The 25,350-nt window shown below is 44.7% G+C and overlaps 1 protein-coding gene across 3 annotated transcripts in view; it reads right to left on the minus strand.

Moving 5' to 3' along the window:
* TOGARAM2 (TOG array regulator of axonemal microtubules 2) overlaps nucleotides 1-25,350 on the minus strand; it is a 717,735-nt gene that overhangs the window by 151,391 nt on the left and 540,994 nt on the right. For all 3 annotated transcript variants that reach the window (XM_069608717.1, XM_069608718.1, XM_069608716.1), the window contains exons 10-11: nucleotides 9,126-9,296; nucleotides 1,902-2,043 (exon numbers count right to left, since the gene is read on the minus strand). In XM_069608717.1, coding sequence (XP_069464818.1) covers nucleotides 1,902-2,043; nucleotides 9,126-9,296 — 313 coding nt within the window. The remainder of the gene's footprint in view (nucleotides 1-1,901; nucleotides 2,044-9,125; nucleotides 9,297-25,350) is intronic.

Raw genomic sequence — 25,350 nt, forward strand, 5'->3', positions numbered from 1 at the left:
AAAGCAGTGCATTTTCCTCCAGCCAGGCAAATGATTTTCCCCAACACCCCCCTAGCAGGGAAACTTAGCAGGGAAGTGCAACTTAGATATAGTTCTGAGGTTGTTCGTGTCACTTTCATCAATTGACAGGCAATGCATTCTTCAAATCTGCTGGATGTGTGCCCTGTAGAATACTTCTGATGTCAATTTCCATCATGCCCTCAGCAGGTGCAGCATGAGGGAGTCAGGATCTTGATCCCTGGGAGAGCCTGGGAGAGCCTGGGAGAGCCTGAGCTCGCTCTTAATGGGCGCTATCAACTGGTCCATTTGAGAATAAGTCATGGACAAAAGAGTCAGAGTTTTCAGAGAGCTCAGCCAATCCCAGAGGAGGAGGTGACATGTATCTTGTCAGGTCTAGAGGGAGTTCGATCTCTAACCGTAAAGTGGCCAACGTGTTTACAAACTTCATCTCTCATTTTCCAAAAACATTTAATCTTCCATTGACATCTATCTGATTCAAATGAAACGAACAACACCCAGAATGCTTGAAATTGCAACAACCAGCATGCATCCATTTAGTAAATTAAGTGAATGAAAAAATGGGTCCACTCGACATGAAGTCGATAGGCTTCAATAAGCTGATCAACCTATTGAAAACATTGGAAGCAGAACCAGAGGTTGGAGCAGAAATACAACAAGGTGAAAAGTAGGTCATTACAAGGCGAAGAATTGAAGGCAAGGTCAGCCCACAAGTTCACCCTTCAATAATAAATTAGGACTGCCACTAATTTACTTAAATCAGGATTCATGGGTGAATGACAGCTTTCACATTGTGTTCAAACCCTATATTTTACCCAAACCACATGATTGCCGAACAGAAGATAACCCAACTTTCCTGTGCTGCGTTATCAATGGAAATGATCATAAGAAAATACCCTTAGCCAGTTTCAAAAAGCAATTCTGTTCTTAACCAATTTTTAATTGCAAACATATTGGAACTGAAAGTCTATCTCTTCTTGATTTCCTTAAGCATGGTATTATGAAACATTTTTACATAGTTAATTTACACAGTTTTTATGGATTAACAAGGAAAAGGAAAATTAACACTTCTTTATTGGGGATTTATAGTGTGTATTAATGCCAGGCTCCTCAAACTTATAACTGACAAAACGGGGATTGAACCTATGTTGCGCGGTATTGTCCTGCTCCCAAATTCATCAGATATGATATGATATGATATGACATGGCATTTGTAACGCGCCTATACATATATCAGCACATAGATCTCGGTAATAAAATCGCTGTAATATTTCTTTAAATCAACAGCCCCAATGCTCTCACCCAACACCCCACCTCACTTCCAAGGGACCACTCTATTATTTATTTTAGACCTGTGACCCTGCCATCAGAATGGATGAGCTTGCCACCTTTATGGCCCTGGGGGCTGTCGGAGGACCTACATTCGCTGCAGCGGGGAGGTCTACTGTGGCAGGTCACTGCTGCTTGCTGTCACTTTAGGGGTTGCTGCCGTATTCTGCGGGTGTTCACCTGAAATTCTCAAAAAACAAAGGGGGTGCAGGAGGACAGCAATGGCGGTGGCAAGAAGCTCATTGCCACACAATGCATTCAAATGTGTATCATTCCTGTGGAAAAAAAATCAAAAACCAAAGGAGCCACTGAGGTCGGATTGGGTGGGGTTGGGGCGGTGATTGATAAACAAACTGGAGTTTATCCAGGAAAAAGGCCACAGTTGCAATGCTTTAGGGTGCCTCCCAAAAACACTTCTGCTGCACTTTGATGGGCTGTTCGAAGGGGTTTGGCGTTTGCTTGAAGCCTGGTGAAGTAACTGCATAAACGGATGGACCCACGGTTAGGTGGGTGCTTTGTACCTGCCGAGGAAGGATAACCTTGCTTTTCCTCACCAGTCCTTGTGATGAAGGCTCTTCAGGGCATCAATCAGCCCCTGCTCTGGGTGAGAAAAGGGCCTGATTTCCAGGGCTTCGGCATTCTCCGAATCATCGTCCCACTCTCGGGAATTCAGGGAATGTGCTGGCAGCGATGTGGCTGTACGGAGGGTAGAAAGGAGAAACACGTCAATGATGTGTGTTAGCAAAAAACAAAAGTTCATCACATGCTAGTCCTGACTAATGGATGATCCTCGTCAAATTCTTTCTTTAACCTTTATGCTGACACATGATCCAAGTTCACTCAGGTTGACTCAGGATAAAATGGTATTGACCGTTTGAGGGTAAAAGCATGTCACCTTTTCGAGCTGCCTTCCCTGATTCATCTGCATTCGGCTGATCCCTGTATTGGTTTGATGTTAAAGTAACATGACGCAGAACACAGGACTTCAAAAGAATGTACTGCCTTTTTATCCCATGACTGGTGATGAGATGGGTGCCGGATTAGAAAATAATAGCATTAAATACCAAATCTGGCTCTCCAGTTGACTGCGGCTCAAAGGACATCTACAAAGCAATCCTCACCAAAGAAAGCCTGATTCTGTGTTTTCGCAAACTGATGAACTCTTCACTGAAAACAGGAATTGTGCCAAGATCCTTCAAAAATACTCAAAAATACCACCAGAGACGTGGACTGTACAGTTAACTACTGACCTATCACAAAAATACCTTACCAAGCAAAAGGTATGTATCCCTCAGCCCTCATACTCGAGGGCATCTCAGCAACCGTCCACACTGTAAATCACAGGTCCATAATCAGGATACTCTGAGAAATTGCACTTCATGACAAATTCACTGAAATGGATCCTGTTCTTCATCACTGATAGAACAAAAATCGCCTGGCTTCCTCCTATCAGTTCCATCTCTCAGATCATATCATCTGGCGTCTCACAAGACTCAAGCACGCATGATATCCATCTATTTAAATCTAATGACGATGAGTGGTTCTTTTGCTGAATCTTGGAGAAAGTCGATGGAGAAATGGGAGGCGAACTGGAATGTAAAATTACAGTCAATGGGGACAAACGTGGTGTGTTGGTTATAAAAGTAAATTGGACCTCACGTTGAGAATCATACATCAGAAAACTTTAGGACGTCTGTATTGGACGCCAGTACGTATGTGTAGTTTGGGTCTCATCAACAATTATCTATGCTGGGGATGTGGAAGGGCGAAGGGCAGACTTATTCATATGTTGTGGAACTGTCCTAGGTCATCAGGATTCTGGAGGGATGTGCTAGACAGATTAGATAGAATATTATAGATGAACTTCCCCAGGATGCCTCTGCAGGATCTATTGCTATAAAATAAGGGGCGATGTGAAATTGCTCGGCAATATAGTCAATGGACTGATAAGGCGTTAGTGATATCAGCAAAACAGATACTGAATGTGTGGAAGACAAGGAAAAAAACACAAGTTGAGAATTGGGTGAATGACGTACTGATATCATCTGAGTTTGAGAGAGTTATGCTTCAGAGACAAGATCGAGAAGAGAGATACTTGAATCTCTGCATACCGTTTAACAGCTTATACGGTGGATGAATATTTGATTGGCTTATAAGTGATTTAAGTTATATTAAGCTAGTGAAAAGATTCCTGCGCAATAAAACAATGGGATCCCCCACCCATTTATTTTGTTTTGTTTAGTTTAGTTTGTTGTCTTGTCTTAGACAATGTTTGAATGTTTGTCTTGTGTTAGTTAGTGTTTGATGATCACAGTTCATTTACTATTGATGCAACTATGTTTATGGAAAAGTAGTATTTTGTTCTGATCCACGTAATGTACAATTGATTCAATAAGGTTAATATTGGCCTTGATATAGTTGCTTTTTCATAAATGTATGCCTTAATGCCTCTTTTTCTTTAAGTGCTCACTGTTATAACCCTTTATCTTTTCTCTTGAAAATGTTAAATAGTTTAAACAAGGATCAGGCATATCACCCCTCCTTTCAACATCTAAAAGGCCCTACTCAAGAGGCTCATCCAAAACCCATTGGCTTACCTGCTACAATTACGCGGATGACACACAAGTCAGCTCCAAAATAGCCAGCAATAATGAGACCAACAATGCCCTCATCAACTGCCTCGCACATGGCCTGGATGACAACAAACCACTTAAAACTCGACCAGAAAAAATACAACTCGCGATTATCTTACCCAATGCAGCACCAAAGCCATCACTACGTTGGCCTAGTGTAATGTATACCTGCCCAAACACATCAAAAGGTAACTAAGAACCTCGGCATGGACAATGGACTTAACCTGGAACCACAAATCAAAGCAGTAGTAAATAAATACTTTGACCCTCTTTGTTCATTCAGAAGGAGCATGCATTTCCTCACCTTTTAACATGGGATCTTTGCTATTATAGCTCTGGTTCTATCAAGAATCGATTACACAAGCAGTATTACTGACGGAATACCTCACAAGGAAGTTTTACCATGTGCAGCACCCAGCAGCAAGACTATTAGTCACATATAACAGGGGGCACACATAACCCCAGTACTAAGAGCACTGCACTGGCTACCAGTTAAACAGGCACTGGCAGAACTACAGGTTTGGTCTTTTCTGTACGTATGGAATAGGCATTTGCCAGACCCTGCTGTAATGGGACTACCTGCCTATATAATGGTTATAGGCTTCTTCGTGGTTTCACCGACAAAAATCACTTTCTGGTAAGTTACTTCGTTGTAGGTAATTTTGTTTCTTTCCTTTAAATGGGGAGTTGCCCCAAACTCCAATCACACTCCTCACCCACCCCACCTATTCCTTTTTCTGGTCCTCTATATTCCCCCTCCACATATCCCTATTTATTTTACCTCCCAAATTAATATACCATGAACTAACTTACCACAAAGTGATGAACCCGGAGTACGCGGGCAACAACTGGAAAATTGTGTATTTTTCTGGGCACATGACAGCATATACAAAAGTCAAAACTGTTGGCTTTGTCAATGCTTGTTTGTATCGGACTTCAGTGCAAGGAACATATAAAAGTCAAGTGGATGAAGTCACACTTGGTTAAGGCATTTTGATTATACCAATATTATACCAGTAGCACATTTACAGCATCAATTAAGCCATTAACCCTTGGACGGCTGCTTAGAAAAGACACTGGCAGTCCAATGTGTAAGGTTACTACTCGACACAGCTATCTGAAAGAGATCCCAGGAGGGTGTGTTTTGAGCAGGGAGGGGCAGGTCGTGTGTTGGAATGACCATAGAGATTAGCATGGTTGTGGGCAGTCAATGGGTAGGTTAATAACCAAACAACACCCACAAACTGTGTGGCCCTCCTATTTTATTTGTTATGTTATTGTTTAAATTGCAGACCTAGCTTGAGAGCAGTGGAACACTGTATAGGATGGATGTGGATAGCCAGTGTCTGGGCTGCCATCTTATAACCGGTGTGCAGTACTGAGAGTTGCCCACTGTGCATCAGTCTGTGTGTCCATTGAAATTAGTCCTTGGTCAGGTGTTATTAAAAAAGCCATGTTTTGAGAGATTTACTAAATTGGAGAATTGTGGGGGCATTCCGAACTGATGCCGAGATCGAGTTCTAGAGGGTGGGTGCGTGACAAAAGAAGGATTGTTCGTGGGTCCTCCCTTTGAAGACTAGTTGTGCTTCAAGACGATTGACTGATTTGCTGCGTAACGCTCATGTGCTCACTAGATATGTGGAGCTTAGCTGCCAGGTGCACTGATGTGCTAGTCGTGACTGCTTTGTGCATGATACACGCAGTCTTGAACAGTATCCTGACCTTGAGAGTAAGCCAGTGTAGTTTGCATAGGACTACAGTGATTATGTCACGTTTCCACACACCCGTAATCAGACGTGCTGCAGCGTGGTGGACTGCTTTTAGGGTAGCCAAGTGAGCGTCAGGAAGCCCAGTCAGGATGTGGGCTACATTGACCCACTGAACAGAATTTCTCCAAAACCAAGCTGTGCTTCAACAGAAGCAGCAAAATGGTTGCGCTGGTTCCAGTGAGCACCATGGCCTCAAAACTACATTGTGCAGCAACCAAAAAAAATGCCTGCACCATTTTGCCAAGGTAGAGAGAGGGTACACGAGGGACCAGCTGAATAAGAGAAAGGAGCCGAGAAAGAGACAGCCAGGAAAAGGAGCGAAATCGGATACCAACTGGGAAGAGAAACACTGGGAAGGCTGGAAGAGAAAGAGCACAAGGGGAAGAGCACAAGGGCCAGGGAGCCCCAAAACAGCAAGGGCGGAGCACCGCCAAGGAGAAAACAATAAGGGAGCGAGAGCAACAGAGGGAAATCCGAAGTTGCAACGCGCCGAACTGCCTAGCGTGTGGAAGTAAATACGCATAGGCAGCGGCCATGTTGAAAAAGACTAGACCGATAATACTGTCAAGGAGAAAACGTGGCGGCACAAATCAATGGCGGCCTCGCTTCCACCTCTCCCACAGCCGCCAGTGCCCAGCGGTCGTGACAGAAATATACTTTTGCAAAATAAAGGAAAATATCTGTTTTAAAAGGGCATGTTGGATAAGGCCCTGCCCTTATCTAGCAATGTGAAGGGGATTGTGATGTGAAAATACAATGAAGGAAATGATTCTATTTAGAAGATGTTGAGTGTTATTTTAGGCCTTTGTTAAGGGTTTAAAGTTCATTTTCTGCCTCTTACTCCTGATTACCTGCTGCTTCTCTCTATCCACTCAGAATTAGATTATCTGTGGGTTGAGGGAACATTGCAGGGGGAAACCTTAACTTGGGTGCCATCTTTCCTAAATCAAAAAGTGCCCCTATACAATTTCTGTGTATATGTTCTAGGAGAAGGGTAACCAAGTGTCTTGATTCCATTTGCATTGTGATTATCACCCCATTGGTGATTGCTGCTCCATATTAAAAATTGTATGATTTCTTTTGAATTTTAAAATAAATAAATAAATATTGCATTTCACCAACCAGCCTGGTTCATGGTCCATTGTGAACCGGGGTATTTGAAAAGGGGGTGTGATACGAGTTGTGTACCATCTGAAATTGAATCTTCATAAAATAAGGAGAAAAGCATCTCAGTTGTGCGCTACATACTAGGCCGAGACCAAAGTGTGTGTCGCCTGATTGAAATCCTTAACAAGGAGGACATTTCCCCCATCAATGTGCGGGACCACAAGGGCCTGCACTAGGGTCCATAAGTCCTGCGGGGGATGAAGGGATTGATTTTGCAAAAGGTGGACATTTGGAGTCAGGCTGTTTAGGCATTCTTTGCTAGTTGTTTCTGGAAGGACATGCTGCATTCAACAGTGAAGCCTAAGAATTTTGCTGAATCTGAGAGTTGCAGATCAAATTCTTCTAGGTGCATATCATTGAGCCATTGTTGGACACTTTGTTTACTGGGTGGACTGATGAGGACGAATTGGGTCTTGGATGAGTTAGGTTTGAGGTAGGCAGTTGACAACCAGGACTGTATGATGTCTTGGATAATCACTGAGATGACTGATGTTGCGTGAGCTTTTTACTTTCATGTACAACTGAGTAGCATCCATGTATTTGTGAACGGCTATATCAGGGTCTTTGAGGAGTGTGTCCAGAGGCTTCATGTAAAGATTTAAAAGGATTGGTGTAAGGCTGGCGTCTTGGGGGATTCGGCAGGAGACTTGGAGTCAGTTAGAACACAACCTGTTCATCTGGACGGCCTGGTGTCTGCGCAAAGGTAGGGGGTAAACCAATTCAGGACAGTACCAGAGAATTCCATCCTGTCAGCTAGTCAGGAGAGGGGGGTGCAGTGGTTGACAGTGTCAAATGCAGCCAAGAGTTTAAAGAGGATGCGGAGGCATGAGACACCCGTATCCATGATTTGGAGGGCATCATCCACCACCTGCATGGTGGCTGTCTGGATCCTACACTTGGGGCTGATCCATGACTGATAGCTGTTTAGGAGGTGTAGTTGCTTGATTCTGGTGAGCAGTTGTGCAGCATCTAATTTTTCAAGATTGTTGCCAATAAATAGGAGGTTGGCAATGGGCTAGTAACTTGCCAGGTCATCTGGGTCTAGGTCATCTTTTTCAAAAGAGTTGGTATGAGACCAGTCTTGAGGGAATTACCCTTCTGTGAAGGAGGCATTAATTATGCTGAAGCGTACGCTGAGTGCTGGGCCCATCACTTGCTTAATGATGGAGGCTGGGATGATATTGTCAGAGTAGGAAGCAGGAAAGGGATGTGATTGCTTTTCAGAGACCTGAGGGAGAGCAAGCAGAGAATTCAGTCCAGAAATGCAGTGTGTGTGCTGGAGTGCAAGGGGCTAATGCTGTGGGGGGCTGATGTGATGATCTTTTGGATGTGTTTATTTTTTTTATAAAACCGTTGTTCTACTGTCAATGTAACTAGCCCCTAGATACCCGAGGGTTCAGAGCGCTGCAACAAATGCAAAAATAAATAAAATAAATTAATTCCATCACATTTAGTTGCTAGCACATCAGGGTCTGGTGAGGGTTTGGTACAATGCTTTGCTTCAGAGAGGGCTTTGCTGATGTTCAAGGCTGCCGCGATGGTGGTGGAGTAGTAATCACCTTGAACCTCACTAATCAGAATCCTACAGCTGGCAAAGAGAGATGTGAGGTTGGTATGGTCAATAGTCAACCTTATTAGGTACAGAGGTCTGCATGTTCGCACATCAAAATGTTTATTTTCGTTAAAAAAAAGTGTGTTATCACCAATCCATTTAATTTTTTTGTCATGGCATATATTGTCCTTTGGGCTCATTTTCTAAGTCCACAGACATTTCCCAGAAGGGACTGCCTAAATTTGCACTTTTGCACAATTACTCTCATGCTGACTGGACTCCATCACCCCACCCCCCAGGCCCTATAAACACACTCAATGCTCCCTAACCGCCTGTATACGCTCAACCCTCCCCCCATTCCCCTTTCCTTGCTTGTACTTGCCACAACTAGCTCCACTTCCTGGCCCTTTGCAGGGAACACTGGATTTAAAAAGCAGCCTGTGCATTCGCCCATCCCATGGTTGCTCTGTGGGCAAGGCAGTGGTCCGTCAATTGCCTACCAATATTTGGCAAAAATTGATTAGACAAATCCATCTTACCCAAATATGGATAGAACCCATAAAACCATGCAGCAGCCATGGTGAGACAGGATGTTTACCAGGTGTAAGATGGCACAGGACTCAACATAAGATACACAGGAATTCAGTTACCACGCACCTGAAGAATGGCGGTTATCCACTACATCTTGGCTGACCGTGGGGAAGTTGGGCAGGGACGGCCTGTTGACCCGTTTCCTTAAGATGACGCCAGCACTCGTCCTTTGTGTGTCCATGGTGGCAATCACATGGTTCATCCCATTAATAGTGAAGGTTTTAGTGTCCCCTTGGCCTATGAAAGGAAACCATGACACTGTAAGCAAACCAATACAAGATCAATAGCCGGATTCAGGATATACATTTGACAGTGAACAGATAGGTTACTTAGCAGTCCGTTTCCTTTCACACCTCCCATAGTCACCCTAAAAGATTGACTTTCTCTCTAGTCCCAGACATGCCTACAGCTTAATTAAAAGTCATACATGCCACTCTCCTCTTCCTCTCTTTCATTTCCTACATGATTTGCTAGTTTCAGGACTGCACAAAAGAAATTCAGGGATAGAGGTCAGGAACAATTTGGACTGGTTAAAAAGATCGGACATTTTCATTCCGTGTTACCATTGCGCCTAGGTGACCGCCTGCTCAGAGCTGACATAGCAGTTAGGGGGGAATGTTAATTTGTTTTATTCTGTCCAAGCTACAGACTCAGAGAAGCATCTTCTTACTTTATAAGGCATGTCTCCAGAAGGAAAGCCACACCACCTTTCTGTTGGAGCCACTCAATGCCATAGAGCAGGTGTCTGCAACCGTTGGCTCTCCAGATGGTTTGAAATTGAACTCCAATCAGCCTTAGCCAGCAGAGTCAATGCTAAGGTCTAAAAGATAGGAACAGCCAGAGGTTGCAGGACCTGGCATAGATGGAAGCCTTCCGCCAACCATGATGATTCGCAGCTGACAGCAATTTGGGGCTATGAAAAACAAACTCACATCTCAGAAGCCAGGAAAGCACTTCACTGAATGCCAGCAGCACCCACATGCCAACTCAACTATCCATCAAGCAGTAAGTTATGTATGAATTCTATAGCAATCCTAAATGAGCTGTGTAGAACACTTTACCCAGTAGGAGCTGGAGACAACTATTAACCACATGTTGTCGCCAAAGAAATCCTTGTGTGGCGAATTGACTTCTTAAAACCTTTTAGTTTATTTTTGTGCAGCCTTCCAGAGCGACAGAGGACCATTTTGTGTTGCATGTAGCTGGTGGGAGTGGGTTTAGTAACACTTTCACCAGCCCTCTGCAGTGGCATCCTGCAGGTATGGACACCTCTTACAGGCCCACATTCCTTCACTCAAGTGTGTGTAAGTGGGGTGAATGTACAACAGCCTGCCCTCTAGACTTATGAGTGTGTGGCAGGCCCTGATCTATTTGAAGGAGCAGTGTGGTCTATCAACTAATCCTGTAACATTAAGTTGCTGTACCTTTACAGCAGCAGGTCAAGACAAGGTGAGTGAATACATTGAAAGTCATGAGTGTGCGTGTGTGGGTCAGCTTTGCGAATTGTGAAAAGAGAGGGTATAATGACTAAGGAAATTCAGCCAGGACTCTCTGACCCTTACCTTAATAATGTCAGGACCTCTCTCCTGTCTCTCCCCTCTATTCATGCTTCTCCCATTGACCCTGCTTTCTCAGACTTTCAATTTGCACCTATGACTCCATTTGACCAACACTATCCTGCTCACACATTCACACCTTCACCGCTCTGTCCTCAGCCTTGGACCACCTCTGAAATTCAGACCCACAAAACAAACCACGCCATCACCTATGACACTAGTGCAAATTTTGAACACCTACCCTACCCTACTCCTAGCCTCCACAAATGTCCCTTGCTGCCATAACCTCTGCTCTGGGCAAACCTAATTTCCTCCCTTTGCAATTGCCCAGCAAACTTGCATCGACCCTCCAGTCTTTGCTCACACCTACTAAGCCAATATCCATTGCCTCGTCCCTTTCTGCTTATTACTTTGCTCACTGCTTTTCCTCTAAAAATCTCTAAAATGATTGATGCTCTTACAGCCCTCCTCCTGCTCCCTCCACAACCCTCCTTCTGCCCACCAGCTGTCCCCTAACTCTTCTTCTCTCGCCTACTTCTCCACTACCTTTCCTATTGAATGAGCACCCATCTTTGCATTGGCAACCCATCTTGTGTTTCTCTCTACCCTTTTATTCCCCAAATGGCAAAAGTCTTAGTCTCAATTACTTGCCCTTATCTCTCTGAGTTCTTAAATCTTTATCTCGTACATGACTCCTCCCTGCCTCCTTCAAAACTCCAATTATCTACTCCTATTGAAGAGAGCCTCTGCTGACTCAAACTTCCCAGCAAACTATCGCCCAGTTTCTCGCCTTCCCTATTTTTCAAAACTCCTTAAGCGAGTGGTCTTTGACCAGATCACTAAGTACCTTGAGGATAATGGTATTAGAGATACACTTCAATCTGGCTTCCGTAGTAAACACTCCACCAAGAATGCACTCATGCATGTCTCCATCTTCCTCCCTAATGCTCACCACTCCAAACTCTCTTCTATATTCATCCTTTTGGACCGTGCTGCCACTTTCGACACTCTCAACCACTTCTCTCTCTTCATCACTCTCCAGGACCTGCCTGGATCGCCTCCTACATGGAAAGTCGATTCTTTAAAATCTATTAGAACTCACAGACCTCTGACCCCCACCCATCTCCCTGTCGACATCCCCAAGGATCAGTCATTTCACCTCTGCTCTTCACCCTCTATACCTCTGTCCTATGATGACTTATATCATTCTATGCATTTCTCTAGCACCTTTTTGCTGATGGCACTCAAATATTGTTCTCCTTTGCTTCATTCACCCAGCCATCTCGGAACAGATAACGTACTGGTTCACTGACATTCATCACTAGTTAACTCACCTCTGCCTTATACTGAACTCTTCATAAAAGGAGCCATCTTTCTCCTGGCTTCCAATGCCATCCCTCCCCTTCTCCCTTTGACCTCCTTGCTCCCTTGCCCAAGGCTCATACACTTGGTGATAATGACCCCCAACTGCAACAATTCATCAGTGTCACTGCCTCTTCTGCACATATTAACCTCCACAAAATGCTGAACATTTGTAATTTTCTTACTAACTGCTCTACAAAAACCCTAATCTCCACTCTCGAGTTCAACAAACTTGACTACTGCTCAACCCAACTCTGTAGCCTACCGCTCTACTCCTTCTTCCCACTAGACAAAGTCCTACACTTTGCTACCCAGACACTCTTCAACCAACCAAGATCCTCCCCCCAGTTCTACCCAGCATCAACATGCTGCGTGGCTCTCCAGGCACAACAGCTCCCATTTCAGGTTTCATCTTCTAGTCTACAAAGCTATCAATGGTCTTGAGCCTCAGTTTACTTACCATCTCATTCCTCCTCTGTACTCAACCTCACTGTGCCATACCCTCCCTGTTCCTCCTCTCGCTTCCATTCTTTTTCTCTACCTGCCCTGCTCCACTGAAACCCACTGACCATAAAAATCAAAGCCTGCCAAACTAAAGATCTCTTCAAAGCTGTGCTTAAACTTCAATTACATCCTAAAGAGGGAGCTCCCCTGTCCTCTTCCCCATCCACCCCCTGGCTCCAGTTAATAATATAATTTTGTATATTTTTATAGTACTCCTCTTTAGTTTGAAGTGCCTGCCCCCTTAGGTCAATGTTACCTTTGCAAATCACTTGTTTTCTCATATATATTTTGTTTGCTTTGTTTTTTCCCTGGTACATGTCCCACTTTCTTACACTCTCATAAAGTGGCTAAACACATGTTCTCATTGTTGAGCTATATTAAAGGAATCTTTCTGTGAAGGCATCCTTGTTCTTCATATAAATACAAATACATCTTCTCAAGCTACTCAAGAATAGACCTAGTTTTAATTGACGAACACAACACCCACATGGTGGGGGGTACAATAGTGGCACCCATCACATGGTCAGATGATGACCTGGTATGAGTCCAACTGAACTGGCCAACAGAGGTCAGAGGGAAAGGGTGATGGCAATGTAACGATTTAGTGGTGAGGGACCCAGTCTTTAGTGAAGCCATGAAAGAAGAAATAGAGGCCTAATCTGAAATTAAAAAGGGGGGCAGGTCAGGTCTGGGAAGCCACATATGTGGTCTTTAGAAGGCTGCTAATAGCTGATGGATCCAGGAATTCTTTTTTTAAAAGAGCAAAAGAATTTCAAATGAGAAAGTAAATCAGGGAAATGGAGAGTTGGAAGGTGGTGGGATAGCCAGACGAAGATAAGGCCGCATGAATTCAAGATAAAAGGAAAGAGCTAAAGGAGCTACTCTTGGATGAAACATACCGTAAATTAACATTTCTAAAGCAGAAATACTATGAGAAGCAGATATCATGTTAGCCAGGTGTTTAAGGAAGGGTAGTGGAAATTAGAAATGCAGAGGATCCCAGAGTGGGCAGACTCTCGGAAAAGAGCAGAAGGTGTTGCCGGATATTGCAAGAAGCTATAGCAAGAGGGCAGAGAAATAGCACGGCCAGAGATATCTGAACCCTCCCCTCCAACCTAAAATCTCACAAGAAAAAAAAAGGAGGCAAGGGGAAGCTATAACAGAATATGAGGTGAGAAGGGCCATAAAAGAAATTAAATTAGGAAAGGCACCCAGTACGGATGGGTCTCCACGCTTACTGCATATGTCCGTCAGGAACTATTCATACTTCTTTGGTCTTGAAAAGTGGACATGTTGCATTAGGCTGATTCCATTTTTGATTTGTTTGTGGGGTGCACTACTCAAGCCTGTGATTTAGGCTGTTGCCCAAGCTCTAAAAAGACTTTCTTTCTTTCCGCAGGATTTTTTCCCTTGTTATGTGCGCTTTTTAGATGAGCAGAATCATTTTTTTGTATTCCACGAGGCCATCGAGAGGAGTTTTTGGGGTGCCGCTGATTGGTAGTTCGTAGGCGGAGGTGTAGTTCTCGTCTCACCTCCCGGTGATTGCTATTTGCTATTTTGTGCTTTTAGCGCATTTTTCAGCGAATTCCAAGGCCCCTTTGGTTGTCTAGGTTCTTCGCTCTGTTCGTTCCTCGTGTCTCGATTGTTGCTCATTCTACGGTCCTCTTTTGAGAGATCTCTCAAGTTCCTTCTTGTCTTTGGCTGTCCCGGGGTTGCCACTCTGTGCCAGTCTCTTCTTTCGTGAGAGGGGCCCCCATACCCTGAGCGGTCAGCTTTTTGATTTTCTCTGGGTCCGTTTTCTAGGGGTCTATGTTTATTTTGTCTTGTGTCTCGTTTTTCCCACTCATAATCTCTGTGATTTTCCTGTTCTGAAGCATCGTTAGTAGCTTTCCTTTTCCTATTGTACAGGACCTTTGTTCTGGATGTGTAGTGCCATTTGCGATCCACTCCCACCTTAGGGGGGTCCCGCTTTTCGTCTGTCTTTGATATACGTAATTCAGTCAAAGTAAATCCTGCTTGTTTTAGGTCTGCATATGCTTCGTCCGGGACCCCTTTTAGAGCAGTTGCTTGAATGTGCAAATAGGTCTTCGCCTTTTGACCTCGATTGTACGGTTCTATCAATGCGAAGTTTTCAGATTTAAGATGTTGAAGACACTTTATTTTACTTAGTATTTGAAGTACCGTTTTCCTGTTTAGTATCATGTCTTTACTTTTACATGACGTTTGCTCTAATTTGAACACTCTGGAGTCTCTATGAGAGCTGGGCCAGTTTTTGGCTGTCTCCGACTTTCGGGGGTGAGGGTTTTCCCTCTCCATCCGCTCCGATCTTTTGCTTGTGTTTTCCTCGTGGTGCCGCGGAGGTCTTTGCTTCAGAGGAGTTGGGCTACGACACAGGGACATCATGGCACATAGCTTAGCTTGTTCCTTGTCAGATTTTGCCGTTGTTCCTGTCCGGACTTTGTTTGCTTCATTCCTGCTATTGGGGGGGAGTTTGATTTCCTTTATTCGTCCCTCTGGACACATGTAGTCAACTTCTTGAACGTCAGGTTCTAGGTGAACTGATATGTCCATCAATGAGCTTATGCTCATGAATTCTTTCACTGTTCTTGGCGACTTGTCTGTCCGAGGTTGGCTTTCTTGGCGATCTGTGGATTTATGGTCCAGATTATCGGGACTGCAGGTTAAGTTACTTGTCTCCTCTCCTTTTTTTGGCTCTGCAGACACCGATTTTGATAACGTTTGGAACCCCATGGCGTTTTCACTTGCCAGGCCTAGCGCCAGTTTTTTTTTGTTGCTTGGCTGGGGTTGTGGCTCACATCGGTCGCTCAGGCTTTTTGGATTTTGTTTGCTGAATATTGGTTCCAGCTCTCCGTTGACAGTCTTCGCTGTTGTTTGGGATGCTTTATCCGTATATTTTATAACCATCTTTTTTTGTAGTTGTGCTGCTATTTTATCCGACTCTAAGCTGAGCCATTTCTCCTCCCATGCCGCCCCCTGCTTCTTGTATCTTGCTTCGGCGGCAGTAATATACCCTTCCAGGAAGTCTAGCTTAGATTGTATCTTGCATAGTAAAGTAGTGTTGTCTTTGGCTGAGTCGCTCATCGTTTCGTATAATTTACAAAACGGTGCTAGGGCGATTGTTAGTGCCGCCATGATTGTCGTCATGTCCTGTTTTTTGTTAGGTGATGGTCTTTGCGAGTCCGTCGCAATTTTGCTATATCTTCGGTGCTTGGCGGGCGTGTTCTGAGAATCTCTGCCATAGCCCATATCCGATTGGTGCGCAGAGATATCAAGAGTTGAGGCCCCAGGTTGACCTATAGATGAATCAGAGCAGTCTAGCCTTGTATTGGATACAGTTTGATAAAGTGTATTTCATTCTTTGGTGCGACTTGGAGTATTTCCTCCTCTTTGTGGAGGTTGTAAGTGTATTTTTGACCACGATTGGTCACTCATGTGTGCCCTTGAGCTAGGTAGTCGCTCTTGATGTCTCCATCCCTCCATAATAGTGCTGCCATTTGCCTGAGTTTTAGGTTTTAAGTGTTTGCTGGAACTATGGGGAAGCTGTTGCTGGAGCATCTGGTCATTCCTTGAAATCTCGGATAGTTGTGAACTAGGCGGCTTCTTGGTATTTTGAGGTACCTCTGTTTCTTCCAGTTCTATCCTTTCTTTGCACCCAATTTGGGTGGGTGTTCCAGGCCTAGCAGTCGGGGCTTTATTTACATTTGGACTCTTTGCCGAAGAAAGAGTTTCCCTCCTGTCAGGGATCGGACAGGGCCTTTCTTCTTCGAGCCCCGTTTGGCAGTTGTGGGGGATGTTGTTGGTTTTCTGCACTGATTTCGTTCTGTCTTCCTTCTTCCTCGGGGATTCTAGTATGATGTTAAGGTCCCCGGGGGCTGTGTTTGAGTTGCTAGGTTCCGTCCGCCGATTGTTTTCTACACTTTTCTTAGGAGACTGATGCGCCTTTTCTTTAGTAGTGGCGTCGTTTGACTGAGTTCTTTCGTCTGTGAGTCCTTTGCTTTGGTCACAGTTTTTTAGGCTTTCTGCCTGACTAACTGCTGCTCTTTGCCCTATTTCAACGGAGGTGCTTTTGGGGTCGATAGCTGCTTCTGTTTTTCTAGATTTTATTGCTGGAAATGAGCCCTCGATCACTTCCAAGTATTTCAGCATCAGTGATTTCGTCGTCTGTTTCCAGTTGGCGTTTTTTCTGCTGTGTCTTAAAGAAGGTAAACAGGGCATTTGACATTCGGGGCTTTAGAGTTATGCAGGGCCCTGTGATCGATTTTTTCACCATCGTCAAGTTTGGTTTAGTAGACTCCTTGCTGACTAAGTTTTTCTGTTTATTAGAAAGTGTTTTATCTTCTGGATGGCAGTGATTTTCCAAGCCACTCGGCGTTGTTGTTTTTCCTTTTTGTTTCTTAATGTATTGTCGTTTGGTACCGCCAGGTTTGGTGGCCTTTGTTGTCCCTGGGACAGTTACATGGACTGGGGACCCCAGGTCTACCCAGTCTTCAGTGTCATGATTTGAGCCCTTGAATGTAGCGTCAATCGAGACGGCCCTTGTCTCCGTCGACGTTATTTTCTCTGGTGATCTTATTGGATCATTGCGTAAGTGGTGATTAATTACATCCTGTCTGGAACTAGGTTCACCTGGGCGGTTATGCGGCACGTGATTCGGAAATACAGCCGCCTGCAATGCCTTGGTGAGTTGGATGGCGGTTTTCGTTGGAATCACCAGCCTGTCCGTTAACAGTGGAGGGTCTGGTTCTATTAACTGACTCTCTCCCGGCCTTTCATCTGTTGATCCTTCTAGTGGATGCTCCATGCAGATGTTGGAGAGACAGCTAGGTTCTATCAAAGTCTTAGATTCCCCCACTGCCTGGGTTCTTTCGTTTTCCCCTTCCGTGATCACTCGGGGGTACAGGCAGGGGGTCAAAGTGATAGGGCTGATACTTTGCATGCCCCCAAGCGTTCTTTCTCTAACTTCCATATTGCATTGCCCCTCTGAGAGGACCCCTCGTCGGTTGGTGCAGGGGGCCAGAGCCAGGTCCAGGTCGGTCCACCCTCCGGTGGCCAGAGCTGGTAGACCTCTCGACAAGGCAGCGCTCTGGCCCAATGGTAGGATCACGTGCTCACTGGTGCCCATGTGGGTATGCGAGGTGCTGGCCGGAGTCTGAGGGGGGGCTTTTTCAAAATCGGGAGTGTTCTTACCCATGACCATAGTCCGGGATACAACCACACATCGCCTTCCGCTCCTTTATGCTGGCATTGAGCGGCGGGGGTGGTGAGTTTTGCAGATTTCGAGTCTGCTACGAGGGGCATGGAGGGCTTACCTCTTTTCCCCGGCGGTCTTCGTTCTCCATGAGGGAGGGTCTTATAGTTGCTTCGCAGGATTCTGTGCGGCTCCGGTGACTCAGGCGATATCAGCAGCTGCACAATCTCTATGTCCGGCTGCAAGAGTGGCTGTCGAACATTCTCCGCCATAACGCCAAACAGCCGCACAACAGCCGTCGCCCTCTACTCCTGCCGGGCTCAACGCCGCGAGGGTGACCGCGGGTGCATTTTGTACAGGATCCAAATCACGTGATGGATCACGTGGCCGCGAGCAGTCTCCGCCCCCTCCAGGGAACAAAGGCACAGCCCGCAAGAGTCAAGGCTGTCTTGCAGTGCTGTGGCTCGGCTTACAGCCTCAACGGAATAGGTAGGATCTCCAGCAAGTCTTTTGCCCCAGTGAAATGATTTAAAGTTATCGTGGGCTAAAGAGTGTATGTTTAAGCCCCTAGGGAAATCCCCATGAAAAAAATGGTTTCTCTCAAAAATCATGTTAGGTTTGAAATCGTTGATGTGGATGTGGCCAGATCATTTGTATGGCAATTACAATCCAATTATTTCCTTTAGGGGTGCCTGAAAACCTCTTTTCTCTTTGTTCACCGGGGCATCCTGGCTGACTGTACATTATTTCCTTCAGAGGTTTATATGGGCACCAAGCGATATAAAGTTGGATGAACATGCATTCTATAAATCCTAAATAGAATTGGGAGAAATAGAAATAGAAATGCTGCTCAGATCCGTGAGATGGAAAATACCCCTTGTTGATAATCAAAATCATACACAGTCTCCCATTCTGTCCTGTTCTTCTCTCCCGGCTCTTAGCATATCGATTGCTCTATCTCTTCTCATATGGTTTCCCTTTGATTTGTCAATTTCCTGATTTTCTCCTTCATTATTAGCTTAAAGCAATCTCCTGTTATTCCTGCTTTGGTTGTGTACTCGATTTCCTGTCATGTACACCTCCTCTGCCACACCACACATTGCTGCACCCGGAATCAAGGGACTACGAAACCTAAACGACCAGGCAACTGAGCAGGAGATGTAGCTCCCCATGAAGTTATTTGTGTTTGACAGTGGACTTTGGAACACTAGCCCTGGTTCAAGTTACCCGGGCAAGCAACATTCAGTAAAATACCCCACTCCAAAACCCCCTCCAGGATGCTTGGTACTCGGCCCACAGTGGGCAGGGCCTCGGTGTTTGCTTCCCACGATCTTGCTGCTGCCTTTGTCTCGATGCTTGATGTGTTGCCTGGTGGGAAGTGTGGACAAGAACTTTACTTCATTCCCAGCATTATCTCACTCAACACTTCGGCCACACTATATTTGCAGCACTTTACAAAAGAACAATACAATAAAATAAATACCTCTGCCCTGATGTCTGCTAGCATACATGGGAGGACAATAGGAAGATATGCAGAAGAGCAGGAGGTGGTTAATGAGTTATGGGTGGAAATGGCGAGATCACCGGCATCACACGGTAGCCACTTGTGGATGTTAGTTTTAGGCAACAAGTTTCACAACAACCAAAAGACTGGCATTTGATTTCTGTGACGAATATAGCAAAGTCGTCACTGGTTTCCCGGGGAAAACCATCCCTCATGTGGCTGCTGAAAGGCAGAAGCTACCTGACTCTGACCCTGGGGGTGGCTATCTGTGGGAGGACCACATGAGGGGAGACAACCCAGAGGGGAATGGAGTAGACTCGCTAGATAGAACATGGTATACCGGTTCTCCATTACAGCCTCATAGCTCATTCTGGACTCCCCAATACTCCAAGACATGTTGGCAAATCAAACAAGAATATCCTATCAAGAATAATACATTCTGTTGCAAAAGCCCACTTTCCAACCCACTTGTTCCAAATTAATATTCAATTGTTAGTGACATTGACTTTTTGTATTTAATGCAGAACACTGTGACAAAGAAGAGGACTGGAGTGGTGAGGATTACTGGAGCTGGCGAGCAACAGACACGCTCTAGTTGTTGTGAGCATGTTGTAGGTGCCTGGATATTCAAAAGAACCGAACAGCTTGGAGGAAGCACAATTACTGTTCGCAACGTGGGTGGGATCAATCGAGAGAAGCAAGCTGCAGAGCTGAAAAGGGAGGTGCCTGGAGACACTGCCCAAGGAAGCTCAGAAGTCAGAGGTTCGCCACAGAAGTGCCTTAAGCAGAGGAAGCTGCCAGAGGAATCTGGAATTACTATGTGAATCAGAGAGCGGACGATATGCCTGCCAGACCCGACCGCAGACTGCAGAAAAAATCAGAGAGCGTATTGGTCCTGGAAACAGCTGCTGGAAGCCGGTGAGCCCAGAGAGAAGCTGGGACGCTGTGCGCTTCACCGGGTATACAGCAAAACCGATAAAGGTGAAGTATAGGAACAGGGGAAGTGCAAACAGGGAAATAGGGCCCTTGTGACATTTTGCAAGAAAGCAACAAGTGAATGAGAGAGGGTTTGAGTCCCGGAGCTTTAATAGAATAAATATACAAGTTGAGAACAGTATGGCAGTGAAAAAGTAAAGGAAGATTGTGTTGTAATCAAGCAAGTCCTGGTAGGAGAGTATATCAGGCGCTGAGAACTGCAAGTTTGGGACCCGCACCCAATTTTGCAAAGGCCAGTCAATGGAGGCCTGATAGGGGAGTGCTCCGAAATACAGGAGACCAGTCTAGGGGTCACTGTTAGCATTGTGGAAACCAAGAGTGTATGAAAATTAAGACGTTGTGGCAGGAGAGTATACCAGGTGAAGAGTGGAAAATTTGGAGTGTGTGGAAATTAGAGGAAGGGAGATCGTCTCCTTCAATTGTGAACTGTGTAAACTGAGAAAAGGCAAGGGAAGATCCATACCCCATGGAAGTGGAAATTGTTGGAACTGTAAAGGAAATTCAGGGGAAGGGAAAGCTCCCTGAAGTTGGTGAAACTTTATATTGTAATTTTGGTAAAGTTGGAAAGCAAGTCAAAGGAAGACCCATACCCTTTGAAAGTGGAAAACATTGGAAGTATAAAGGAACTTAGGGAAAGTGTAACCCCCTGAGTTGTAAACTGTATAAGTGGGAATGTCAAGGGAAGACCTATACCCCTTGAGAGTTGAAGTCATTGAAAGTGTAAAGGAACTCCGGGTGGAGGGAAGCCCCCCGAAACTGGGGAAACTTGGTTTGTTGATGTAGTGTGGAAAGACAAGGGGAGATCCATACCCCTTGATATTGGATACCATTGAAAACGTGAAGAATCTCACAGTGAACACACATGTGTACAGGCGTGTTATAGATGACTTACCATAACATATCATATCATGCAACTGTATTAGATTAATTTTCACTTTTGAACCTATGGAAAATAGCTACAGGAAGGCATCTGGAAGACATTCCCCTTTCACTTTATGATAGGTTTAGCATGTGAGGGTTCGAATAGGGGTTGGACATGTGACGGAAGACTTTACTTTGGGACATCCTGACACAGATACCAGTTCGTTTTTTAGAGGCAGGGAAAACCCTCATAGAGTTAGGGTGAGGTAGGATTTTCTCCCAACCCTTTCTTTATTTCATTATTTCATCTTAATAAAAGTCTGTGACCAAAAACATAATGCCACACCGTGTCAGACTCTTACCCTTGATCCCTTGCAGTTCCTATTTAGAAAATGTATTTAGACAAGATTTGTCAATAATTGCATAATTTAAAGCTGTTGCGTTTCATAATCCCTTTTTTAAACTTTCACAATTTGACCCCTAACCTTTCCAGGCTTCTGATCGCTTAGTGCTCATGTCTCAATGCAGCGGCTGCTCCTAAGTTGTTAGAGCCAATTTGTCCCCTTTCCTAGAAAAGCATCAGACACCTCTTAGTTCATTTGCAGAACTGGGACCAGTTAATATATAGCGTTCTCCTTCACTTAACCCAGGTCAGAACTTGCAGGTAAGATCTCAGCCTGTTGTGGCAAATTCAATAAGCTCTGGAACAAACTTCAGCTAGTTATTTTGACTGCCTTCTGTAAGACTTCACCTTTCAAGATACTAGTGAAGAAACACAATGAAAGCTCAGGTGTACTTGTCCAGATAAATTAATATGGGTCTTTTTTTTATTTGCTGTGGGTTCTTTCAGGATATGATTGAGTGCATCAGTGCTGACATAAACCCAAGTTCCGAGCCTATTTCAGCTCTTGTCATGACTTATTACGGCCATGTCAGCACTACAAAACCGCAATTTGGACCCCTGTTCATCAGGTCTCGTTAAGGTAACTGATGAAACAATGGTACCCTGCTGTGATACCTTTATCTTGCCATGCACATTCTAAGCAATTATTTATTCCACCTAGAAAATGTCTGGTGGTGTGGGACTTCTTGAATGCCTTTGGGCCGGCACTCTGCTCTGTGCAGTGGATGATGTGCATACAGACATCACGACTAGAGGCAGTGTGTCAGTCCGTGCCATGTTAGACCTGTAAGCTGCCTATGACACCATCAGTTTTTGTCCCACCTTTGGGAAATGGGTGGGATTTGGGAAGTGCTCTTGAGTGGTTTTTCTTCTTCCTGCAAAGCAGGACACAGCATGTGACCGCCGCGGGCACCTTCGTCTCTTCAAATGCACTGCACCATTTGAGGTTCCACCACAGTCGTTTCCGTCCACATTATCGTTCATTGTGTATGTCAGGCTATTGGGCTTATCTGAAAGCTTGGCCTGCAGTGCCACTGGAATGCATTATGAGCATCTTAATGCCTCTTGTGAGGCAGCCCTAAGGTGGCTCTGGAATCCCGAGTAAGCTGTGTGACCAAAGGTAGCACCTAGAGGGAGGCAAACTGGCCCTGTGCGTTCAGATGGACACCTGAAATGGGGCCTGCAGATTCTACAAGCTTTCACTAATTAATGGCGTGCATCCTATACCTGTTACCCAGCTACAAAACCTTCGGAATAGTATTGTACCAAGGCCCTCACATGCATGCACACACAGGTATCACCGGTGGTTAAGACATGCAGCCTCATTACAAGTGAGGCGGTAAGGGGTTAACGGCGCTGGAAAAGGTGCCGGCGCTGTTAACCCCGTACCACCTCAAGGTCAGACCAGACATCCTTTGCGGGTCCCGCAAGAGGACCAGCATGCTACCAACGGGCCCGTCATTAACTGGCTGTTGTTAGCATGCTCCCCATTTCCATTGAGCCCTATGGGGGTCAAATGGGAATGGGGATGGTCCGGTCTGGGTTCCCTGAATGGTGAAATACCGGGCACTCCAAAGTCGGAATGGCCCGGTATTTCCCCATTCAGGGACCACGGACTTGGACCCTTAATAAGGGCATGGCTGCCTCCAAACTCGTAATGAGGCCCATGGTATCCTAGCACTATCGGGTGTCTATGTCGGTCTGTGTTGTCAGCGGACCTGGAATCCCTGGGTTCATACCTTGGTCTTAACGCGTTTCAACTAGAGTAATCCGCTTCATGAAATGCCGCTTGCATGACTAACAACGTCTGAAGCCACGGCTGCTGAAATGTTACAACATTTTGCACGCTTCTGGAACATTTCTCCCATCTTGAGTGCTCTTCCCTGCCTATTTGTCATCTTCTGTATACGATATAGGTTCACCATAATGGCCGCCCAAGCTTTGCATATTGGTGCGACATACCCCTGCAGACTTGAGTGGCGCATAAGTGGTGATTCACACGTTATCTACACACAACCTGAAGTACTTATAGAGGGTGGGCCTCACTGTTCCAGGGGTCATCATCTGAAGCTGAGGGGGGTCGCGCCTTCTTGAGTGCCGTTAAAGAGGGTTGTAATCTTTTCCCCCGGAACCACGACTGGCACCAGGGACTTAAGGTTATTATCCATCCAAAAACAAAGTCTACTTTTGATGGAAATACCAACATTTAGGTACAAATACTCGGCCGATATGAACTCATTCCCAAATATAAACAATATGCATCCCCCCGCCTGACTACCAGTAACACCTTGACTCGTGCTACAACAAAACTCCACAACACTCACTTTAAGTATTAGGTAGCTTACATCAAAGCTTTAGTTATAATTAGTGTTCATATTTAGAGTGTTTTGAGTTTTTGCTGTAGCATGAGTTAGTCCGATGCACTTTGCCTATATCTTTTTTTATTTTATTTTTTATTTAGGTGTGTATGGTTTTCCAAATGAAACTTTACACTAACAATAAGTATAAAATGCATTTCAATACAAAACAATACATGAACACACTAATTCAAAAATTACATTATTACAAAGTAAAACATAGCAATCATCCTATTGTTAAGTACATTTTCAATAATGAATTAGCTTAAAACCACAATTTCATATCTTATTACAAATTCTCTTTAGTTACAATGAATTTCCAAACAGATTAAGCAGCACCAGAAATGACCCTCGTCTGCATAATAAATAGTAGACCAGAACTGACCCCCTTTTGCCCCCTGACATCCTCTATTCTTGTCACCATAGAGCCATAGTGGATGTATATTGGTTCCTTAATTCCTTGCATTGGGTTAACAGATGTCTAGTATGCTCTATACTCTTGTTACAAATTCTGTTTCCAACAGGGATTTTCCCCATGCCCCAGTAATCATGTACGAAGGAAGTAGGTTAAACCTTAGCAGCATAGCATATATTTTAAATAAGCCATTGGTTGCTTAAAAGAGAAGGATTGCCTAGAGTATTCCATCAAAGTAGCTTTTGCCTTGTAAACAATCAATGGCTCTGGCCCTATCCCACGTACTCGCTTTGTCAACCAGGATTTTCTTAGCCACTGCCATTAAGTCAGAATTTTCCAGTTTCCATCTATAGAGGTCTGAAATTCACTACACATGGTTTTTAGTACGCTAACAGCATAGGCCGACCCTGATTCAGCCATAGACTATAACTAAGTATTGGGCCCCATTGTCTTCAAGTATCTTCAGATAGAACAAGGATCTCTTGGTTTTAGCAAGAGTCGAGAGCGATATCAATCCAAGTTTAATCTGTATCGCCTCCACGGGAAGGGATTTCGGAAGACCAAGGCAACATCGCCACAATTTGCCTTCCAGCTGGCCCAGCCAGTTAGAAAATTTGTTTGTGCATGTCTCTACGGCGTAAAGCATTAGAGGGACAATGCTGGCCTCATATAATGATGATGTGTTATTTATATAGTGCCTTAATCCAAAGCGCTTTACAGAGCACATATTTACATACAATATCACCCAACCGAAATTGGTACTCATTTATCGACCTCGGAAGGATGAAGGGATATGCCACAAGCATGCCCTCCACTGTCCAAGTAACCAGCTTTGTCACGAATAAACACTTTTATGGTGCCAAGTCTGCAGATTGCTCTGGGGCCATATAAATTTGTGCCATTTTGTCATGATTAGCAGATGCAAGCATCACCCCCAAATACACATAAGTAGTGACTTCTTGAACTTCATTGTTTCCAATCCTCCCTACAAAATCTCCATGCCATTAATGTCTGCCGACCGACATTATCTTGGTCTTTTGGTGATTAATATTGAGATTGTTTACCCTGGAATAGTCCTCAAGTACAGACAAACTGCATTGCATTCCTATCGGAGTTCTATCACA

Source organism: Ambystoma mexicanum, chromosome 4q, assembly GCF_040938575.1.
Source record: "Ambystoma mexicanum isolate Mex_15411 chromosome 4q, UKY_AmexF1_1, whole genome shotgun sequence".
NCBI lineage: Eukaryota > Metazoa > Chordata > Amphibia > Caudata > Ambystomatidae > Ambystoma > Ambystoma mexicanum.